Source organism: Magnolia sinica, chromosome 9 (assembly GCF_029962835.1).
Source record: "Magnolia sinica isolate HGM2019 chromosome 9, MsV1, whole genome shotgun sequence".
Taxonomy (NCBI): Eukaryota; Viridiplantae; Streptophyta; class Magnoliopsida; order Magnoliales; family Magnoliaceae; genus Magnolia; species Magnolia sinica.
In genome coordinates this window covers 15,576,987-15,586,256 of record NC_080581.1, presented here as the reverse complement: position 1 = coordinate 15,586,256, position 9,270 = coordinate 15,576,987, and the positions used below count along the sequence as shown (strand labels likewise).

The 9,270-nt window shown below is 43.2% G+C and overlaps 1 protein-coding gene across 1 annotated transcript; it reads right to left on the bottom strand.

Annotated features, from left to right (window-relative positions):
- Nucleotides 1–239: 239 nt before the first annotated feature.
- LOC131256977 (bHLH transcription factor RHL1-like) lies at nucleotides 240–8,084 on the bottom strand. The gene is made up of 6 exons (XM_058258113.1): nucleotides 7,371–8,084; nucleotides 7,133–7,288; nucleotides 6,686–6,751; nucleotides 4,158–4,223; nucleotides 3,973–4,041; nucleotides 240–823 (listed from the first exon to the last, which is right to left on the bottom strand). Exons 1-6 carry the CDS (start codon nucleotides 7,956–7,958, stop codon nucleotides 470–472), a joined length of 1,299 nt encoding a protein of 432 aa, XP_058114096.1. The 5' UTR covers nucleotides 7,959–8,084; the 3' UTR covers nucleotides 240–469.
- Nucleotides 8,085–9,270: the final 1,186 nt, after the last annotated feature.

The following is a 9,270-nucleotide window of genomic DNA, read 5'->3' as shown; positions in this document are numbered from 1 at the left end:
ACCCACTCCTCTCTCTTATCCCCTACCGCCCGCTCACAACTCTCCAACTCAAACCCCATTACCAAATATTCAATATTCTATCTCCAAAACATCACTCCAGACCAGAATGAAAAGAGAGAGAGAGAGAGAGAGAGAGAGAGAGAGAGAGAGAGAGAGGGAGGCTAGCCAAACACTCCCAATTTCCATTCCAGTGCTTCCCTCTGCTCTCTACCCACTATTTTAAAAGCATTATTAATATTAAAAAACACACCCAATAGCTGCTCCTGCCATCCAAACACGACAAACTAAAATACAATATAAAAAAAAACAAAAAAAAAAAAAAAAACAAACTTCGAAATAAATAAAAGAAAAAAGAAAAAGGAAAGAGCTTTTGTAGCTTCTCTCAAGTCTTACTCAAATACGGCGTCAAAACACCCCCGACCTCCATATTCCCGTAGACTTGACGGCTTTTACCGTTACTGTCAAGACTTCACGGCTTCGAGACAGACGCAGCCTCTTTAACGGACGACCGTGACACGTCCGTCTCCCCGCCTCCGTTGCCCATCGCCGACTGCACCGTCAACACGGACATGCTCGGGGAGGACGGAGGGTCCCCCGTAGCGGGCCCACCCAGCATGGCCCCGGGGTTCCTGGGGTGACACGTGGCGGTCGAGATGGCCGACGCGAGGGAAATGGGCATGAGGCAGAGGCCTTTCCCTTGCAGGTACTGCATCGCCGAACCCATGTCCTCTTCCATCATCTTCGCCACCTGGTGCTCCGTCACCGTTAGGCTGTCGTTAGTCGCCGTCTGCGTGCCGTTACTGCTCCGTCCCATCCCACTCGTCTGGATACAGTCACCAACCACCACCAAGAAGCCTATATTAATGGAATTGCCAGAAATGCCCTCCGCTTTATTGGAAGGGAAGGGCGTTTTTGGAAAAGGTAGAGAGTGCGGAGGCGTGCTCGCACGGCCGGTTTGTCGTTTTCCGGAATTGAGAGGATTTTTGAAATCTTTGGATCAGTCTTTTTTAAGAAAGCATAAAGGTTCGAAATGATATGAGCACCCTTATTTTTTTAAAGACACACCCCATGCTCGCTCGGATTTGGTAGTGACCACTCCAGTACTGAGCTCGGTGCTGGTAAAAGATCTGTGGACCCAGCATGATGTATGTGTTTTATCCACACCGTTCATCCATTCTTCCATATCACTTTATATCATAAGACTAAAAATGAAACGTACCCAACTCTCAAGTGGACTATACACTACAGGAAAATGAGTGGACAGCGTGTATAGGACATCGTGGTGGTGCCCACGTAACTTTTCCGGTACCTTGATACTCTAGCCAAACGTGATAGATGATATGCAGACAGGAAATTAATGCAATTATGGCACCACTTTCGATGCATCATAAGTAAAAGATTATTATTATTGAGTCATCTAATTATTAGATTTTCGAATATTTATTGAACAGTCAAAAAAGAAAAATATCCAACGATCTTATTTTAAAAAAATAAAATGACCATGAATCCAACCAATCCCATTCTTATACTTAAAATTAGTGAATTTGAGTTGAAATATTTCACTCGTATCATTTCTACGTACTAAACCCACTATCAGATTGTTGAAAAGACCCTATTGCACGTTTTTCATTTTTAAACTGTCTAATAAAAATCAACCACCCCACTAGTCAGGAAATCAAATAAGAATAATTATTAGTAAGCTGTGGCCGAAATTTGGCCACGTACGCAGCTCTGTAGTATGGTGCCAGCGTATCATATATCATAGTCTACCATATGAAAGTTTTTCTCTATCCAAAATCATTCACGTTGTCGACCCAGGACGGATGACGGTGCCCCCAAAAGTAAAGACCATATGATGATCCCAGGAGCCTGATTGAACCACTGGTTGTAGCCGTTGATTTTTAATCGACTAAATGAGTGGCTTGGATCATCTGATACAACAGCTTTTGGATTTACGGAAACTGAACCCAATAAAAATAAAAGGGGTTTCCTTCCATCGAGATGGACACGTGGAGTGCTTCATCCAGACATGCAAGTCAGTGCCTAAACTCCCTGGTCCGTACAGGTGGCAGAGGCACATGATCCAACCGGAAGCGGATTAGCTGGTGTACCACACACTAGTACGAACGGTTGGTAGGAGATCAAAGTTACGTGGGGCCACAATGATGTATTTACTATATCCACACCGTCCATCCACTTGGCGAGATCATTTTAGTTATTATTCCAAAAATAAGTCATATCCAAAGCTCAAGTGGACCACACCACAAATAGCAGTGGGACCATGATTATCACCATTAAAACATTTGTAGGGCCACCATAATGCTTATTTTCCATCTAATTTATTCGTAAGGTCACACAGAATTGTACGAAGAGTAAAAATAAAAAATAAAAAATTGATCTGAAACTTCTGTGACACCGAGAAGGTTTCAACGATAGATGTTCAATCCCACACTGCTTTCTGTGGTGTGGTCCACCTGATCTTTGGATCTTTCTTATTTTTGGGCTCAACCCTTAAAACGAGCTCCCCAAATGGACGGATGGTTTTGATATAATACATACCTCATGGTGGGGCCCATAGAACTTGGTGATGTCAACACACCACCGAGGTCGGTCGTGTGCAGTATACCAGCTAATCCGCTTCCGATTCAACCCGTTCACCCGTCATACAACAGAGGCACCGTACCATCGTGGGATTGTCGGCATGCAGCATAGACGGATGAGATCATGCTAAACAATCTACGTATAAAAATACACTGTTTCGCATATCCTAACCGTTTATTCAGTGGCGTCAAACAAATGTACAAACGCCAAAGTGTTAAAAAAGATGCTAACAGCTCAGATTTAGTGAGAAAAAAAAAAAAGTACATTTATTGGATGCTTACGATGGTCGGACAAATGCAATGTTTGGTGAGTAGCCAATCAAAGGTGGACCCTGAATGATGTAGGGCTTAGATCACATTACGCATCTGCTATGGACGCACATAAAGAATTCATCCATCACTTTTTTAACGGTCGCCATTGTTTTATCATGGTGAATTTTGTTTCATAGTAAATCCAAACTTGTCCCAGACACCCAAATGGCCCAGATCTTTACACATAAGGTAGTTTTATTTATACTGTGGCTATGTATGGCACTTGATACATAGGCACTTAAAAATGGTACACATTGCATATATTTACTCAAAATTAAACCCACTAAATTGTGGGACCCACATTTGCTAGATTTCAATCTCTGATTGGTTAACAATTTCAAGTTCTAATTCATTGACACTTGTTTCTTGAGATAAAACCATTGGATATTTTTCATTTTTAAACTGTCCAAAAATCTCCACCAAACTAACAGTCAAATTGTCATGTAAGCTTAAATTTTGGTCCATGATAAATCTAGCCCGGGACCCTTAATTTGGACAGTTTAACTTGAATTGATTGCATGCCACGTATGGAAACTCTTACTAATTTCTAAGTCCATGCGCATCATCCATGACACTGCCAGAGAGTATCAAAGCTTTTCTCATTTTTATATTTGAAACAGCATGAACCGTATATATCCAAATTAATTATCAGTGTGGGTGCAGATATCAATCTCCTATCTCCTAATATTATTCGATACCTATCCTTAAAAAAAAATATTATTTAATACTCTGGCAAAGTACGACACTTGATTCGCGGGTACTTAGAAATTGTCAACGCCGAATACATTAACTCAAAATCAGATCATTTGACCAATACTAACCTCTAATCCATGGACATAGTTACCATTGGATTTTTCTTTCATTTTTAACCGTCCAATAAAAGTCCACCAATCTAATAATCAAATAAGCTTAATTTTGATTTCGATACCATAATTCGCAGCAATCGAATGCATGCAATTTCTAAGTAATATGTGGGTGCCTGTGTATCATCTATCACAAAATGCCGAGTATCGAAGTTTTTTATTTTTCTGTGATTTTAATATTGGTATTCGAATGTTACCTCAGAGGAAATGTCAGCCACGAGGGGAGCAACAGCTGCTGCACCACCCAGCCTGCTCATGCTCAGAACCTGGACAACACAGATGGAATTTCAGCATTTCTTTCTGACCATTTTTGTAAGAGAAAGATAAAAGATTTTATAATGGAGTTGTGAGAGAGGTGTAGGAAGTATTTATTTATTCTTGCCTTGACTTGGAGTTGCAGGAATTTCACATAATCGATGATTTCGTCCAGCATCGAAGCCTTGTCCGTCTGTCATTCCACCCACAACAACAAAAATACAAACACGTTTACGGATCTTGAAAGGGAAGTGTAGAGAGGAAGAGAGGGAAAGCTGAGAGCGACGAGCAATCGGGTGGACTAAAAAGACACATGTACCCCTAGCTTTCTCTGATGTGGGGAAACGGTTTGACGAGGATGAAATTCAGACCACCCATTAGGATCAGGTGGGCCACCCCATAAAATTATACCTAAAAATCTCTAAATTCAGGTGGCTTGGCCCACTCAAGTTTTGGAATAAGTCTGCAAGTCAGATGAATGGATTGGATGGCATATAAACAACAAGGTCAGCCCCATATAAGACTATTGGTGGGTGTCCAATCTCAACCTTTTCCTAGTGTGTGGCCTACCTGAGTTCTAGATTATCATGATTTTTGGCTTCGAAGGTGAACATGAGGCAGCGTGCCTGATGGACGGGATAGATCTCATGAAAGTTCGATACATGTGACTGGACATAGGCCCATATCAGCAAACATGACAACATGGCACATGAATGCTTCATCTAGGACGTGGATCAGATGGATTGCATCATGAACACGCTCACCACTGGTCTCACTATCCAATTGGTGGCCCACCACTTGATTCTTGCTCACATTGTTTTCCCAAATGACGACTGTTGGGAGGAAGTGATTCAACAAAATGATATGTGGGGCACACTGTAATAATATCTGTGTGAAATTATCTACTCCATCCATCTATTGTCCAAGCTCATCATCAGCACAAAAATTAAGGCACACCATCCGAAACAGTGCGGATGGTAATTGAAAACACCCACCATTGAAACCTTCTTGGGCAACACTTAGATGTTTGTTTATATGCCATCCAATGGTCGGAAAGGCGATTCATGTGGCCTCAAGAGGGTTTCAACGATGGGCTACCCAATCCCCATTAATTCTTATTGTGTGGCCCACTGGAATTTTGGATCTGCATGATTTTTGGGATCACATCTTCCTAACACCATGACCTTGCTGGTGTAATAGATGGACATAGTAGATGAAATTGTAGCTTAATTACAGGCCACCTTGATTGAGCCTACCAAGTGAAAGGGAAAGGCACAACAGTAGAGGCTGATTCTAATGGACTGCATGACTGTGACCGTTCAACTAGGAATTTTGCCTCATTGAAAACGTAACCTTTGGCCTTCTTTATTCAGCTGTGCATTTGCAGGATTGAACGGTTAGGATTGCCCAAATTGTGGCTTTTATATCAGTGTGGCCCATCATGAACGGCTCTAATCGCTTAAGATGAACTGTATTTTCAATGTATAAACAGGCATCGTAGGTTCTTAAGATGAACGGTGTGGAACATAGCTTGGCCGAAAAAAAGAGTGGGGGAGCAAAGCATGCAGCCTCCTTTGTCTTCAAGCAAAGAAAAAGGTTTTGTCTCTATTTCTTTTCAGTTAACAAAAAGAACAGATTCCTAGCCCGCTGGACCACATGATTTGATGGACACGGCAACTGTCATGGAGCCCACCATAGCATGGGTGTGACATTTCTCCCTCTTTAGCTTGAAACATACTAAGACATTAGCCTAAAATCAATCTAATGCATGCACCACACCACAAGGAACCGTGTATGGTCACCAATGAAACCTTCGGGGCCCACCATAATGTTAATATGCCATCCAAACCATCTATTAAGCAAATCCGGCTAAGGAAAAAACCAAATATTAGCCTGATTCAAAGCTTCAATTGCCCTACAGCAGTTTGAATGCTATATCTGTGGTGTTGCCCACTTTGATTTGGCTAACACACTAACAAGAGCTGCGGATACGATGATGTCACACAAACATCACAGTGGGCTCACAGAGCTTTTTTCACAGCCCCCTTTGTTTGAAATTCATCATCGTGAATTGGTGGTCCCCATCACAAGTGACCACCAAGGGTCCACAATAATGCCATAGCTGGCCACATGTCCGGTGGATACTAGAGTGGGACAATGAATTTAGGTGGTCCGGCGAACTGCCTAATGGAAACCGGAAATGACCAAACTGACCCCGTTTTGCCAAAGGCGTTTGGTTCCCAAAAGCGAAGGGCATTCCGGTCTCTCGTGAGCGTGCGGGCTACCTGCCCCCACCCTCGTGCTATTCCTTGTGCGCTTTCCACCATTTCTGATGTTCTGGTGACTCATCCACCGCACATATGGTACACAATTCAATCAATCGAGATCATCCAAATGGTGGCCCCCACGTAGAAAGAGCACGTTCCTGAAAAAGAAACCCGTGGGTGATCGTAATCATCTGATATGAACCGTTGAATTTGAAATCGCCCATTTGATGGCCACCAAAACAGACGGTTAAGATCACTCGCTAAGTGGGGTTATCATATGCAATCAATCCATAATGGAGACACCAAATTGGACGGTCCGGATTGACGTGTATCGGTGTGAGACACCACCATTTAAGAAGATAAAAAATACAAAAGATAGATATAGAACCTTGTTCGCATTAGGCACCAGCTCTTGCAGAGCTTTCATTCTCTCTGCGATTCTCTCCCTCCGTAACTGCCACACAGAAACAAAAGCCCTAATCAAATGAAAATCCGAGGGAGAGTCTGGTAGTCTGAGGGAGTACAGGAAATTGTACACATGAGCCTCATCCCACAAACGTACGGATCCACCTTTGCAATCATGGCCGTTTATCCGGCTGGCCCCTTTGTAGATGGTCCCTCCCACAGCTGAAGGGATTTCGCATTTAGAACGCGAAATGTAGACCTTTCAGGTTTCAACAATGGTGGGGCCAACTAGATCATCCAATTGTGTGGTTTCTTCACTAGGGGGGCAATCCAAGGTGGGTCCGAAATGATGGACGGTTCAGATCATGGAGTGGGCCCCAATTCTATATTATTTTAAATGTAGAAAGCGGTGGACAGCAGCTTAGCTTACTCTTTCAGCGATGCTGTGCGGATCGGTAGCCTGCCCTCGCCTCGCCCTAACTCTCTGCCTCGCAGGAGCCGTACCTCCGGCGGGAGATCCCGACGCCGGCGTCTGGTTGATTCCGGTCGGCGGAGCTCCGAAGTTCTGCGACGGAATCGATCCGGTCTGAAAAATACAAAAGAAATGAAAATGAAGAAACGAAGGAAAAAAACAGAGCAGGAAACGGAAGAAACGTATTTCTACGCACCTGATGAAACGGCTGCTGATTGTGTGGGTGGACGCCACGTGGCAGGGAGGCAGAGAATCCATTAACGGCTGCGATTTCTTCCTGAGATTTGTCCGCGCTGCCTAGGGTTAGGGGGAGAGGAAGCAGGCCCGAGTCCGCGGCCGAGGACGGGGATCTAGCCATGCCGCTGCGAGGAACGAGAAGCTGCTGCTGCTGCTGCTGATGGTGATGGAGGAGCATGGATTTGGGAGAAGGAGAAGTGGAGCCGCTGATCTGATGCTGGCGGAGGCGAGAGGCGAGGAGGGAGGAGTCGTCGAAAGAGTAGTGGAGGTGGGTATCGGTGGACTGCGGAGCATCGATGTCGGGTAGATCGCGGGGCTTGTTGGAGGAGTTGAGGAGGGAGAAGAGCTTGTGGTCTGGCCATGAGGGAGGGAGGAGCATGTGGTCGAGGAAATCGTCGTGCGCGGATGGAAGGGAAGGGTCAAAATGGGAATTTTGGGGATTTTGGATCTGCTGCTGGAGAGGGATTTGATGGTTTGGATTCATGGATGATGGAATTCCTTGCATTTCTCTGCTGCTGTTTGGATGATGCTGCTGCTGCTGCTGCATAGATAGAAAAGAGATGCAGCTTGTAGAGAGAGAGAGGAGAGAGAGAGAGAGAGAGAGAGAGGTGGGTCTGGGTTTATCTGTTTTTTTGTTGCTTGGAACGGATGGAAACTGGGAATTGGGGTTTCGGACGGGGAGAGGGAAGGGGTATATATATATATATATATATATATATATATATATATATATATATCAGATGTTGGTTTGGGAAGGAAGGTAGTCCTCGGACCATGAAGTGAAATTGTAGTCCACCAAGTGGGCCCCACTTCAGAAGTTGGGGCCACATGGATAGCCAATGCAGTTTTTTTTTTAAAAAAAAAAAAAAAAATTAAAGTACGAAGGCAATGGCCTGAGCTAGGGAAAACCAGGTTTAGTTAACATTAACCCAGACTTAGCCCTAACCAAAGGATCTGCAAAGGATCGAGTCTGAGCTGGAACACACTACTATTATAAGGAAAAGAGTTAAATGAACTGAAGTTTGAACTAAACAGTAATGATAATTACTTTTAAAGTAACCTTATCTAGCTAGAGATATCATCATATAAGTGACTTGAATAGTTGAGGCATTACTTCAATTCAACTAGCCTCTTTTTTACTTGATACAAGACACCGTCTCATATTTTTAATAGTTGTGGCCCACTTTTTATTGGACTAAGTCAATAAACAGGTGCAAATTAGGTTGGGCTAACCTTCAACTATGTATTGTATATCCACGTGGTCTCTGTTTTTACACTCATTTTAAGGCATGAGCCCAAAAATAAAGTAGGTTTATATGTCAAGTGGCCTGTGCCATAGGAAATAATGGTGATTGAATGCCCACAGATGAGAACTTCCTAAGCTCCACTTTAATGCCCACCATCATATTTATTTTCCATCCAATTTGTTAATAAGATCATAAGAAAAAAATAATAATAATAAAAAACTTTTGTCACCCACAAGTTTTTAATAATTAATTGCCACTACTTCATACGGTGTGGTCCATTTGTACTTTGGATTTTCTTCATTTTTTTAGCTCATACTCATTTAAGACATAAATATACATTACATAAATTAAGATGGGCTCCATGATTAAAGCTACACCGTGTTGAGTGAAGCCTAGGCACAACTAATCCGCTCTCGATAAATAGGGTCAAGCCATTCACCACCGTCTCAAACGCAACTCAAAAAATAGATTTCAAGATCGGGCTTAGTCCTTCGGCTTATTTTTAGGGCCAGCCTTGCCAAGCTCGGGCCTAGTCCTTGGGCCCATACTTAAGGACAATCCTTAGCCTTGGTTATAAGGATGATCCTAACCTTTGAAATATGGACTGTGAGT

Bases quoted from the DNA above. Each gene is read 5' to 3' on its own strand.
- LOC131256977 (XM_058258113.1), bottom strand. From the start codon at position 7,958: ATGCAGCAGCAGCAGCAGCATCATCCAAACAGCAGCAGAGAAATGCAA. The intron at 6,752-7,132 runs GTAAGCTAAGCT...TCTGTGTGGCAG, and splicing joins CGCACAGCATCGCTGAAAGA to TTACGGAGGGAGAGAATCGC. The intron at 4,042-4,157 runs GCAAGAATAAAT...TGTGTTGTCCAG, and splicing joins TCCTGCAACTCCAAGTCAAG to GTTCTGAGCATGAGCAGGCT.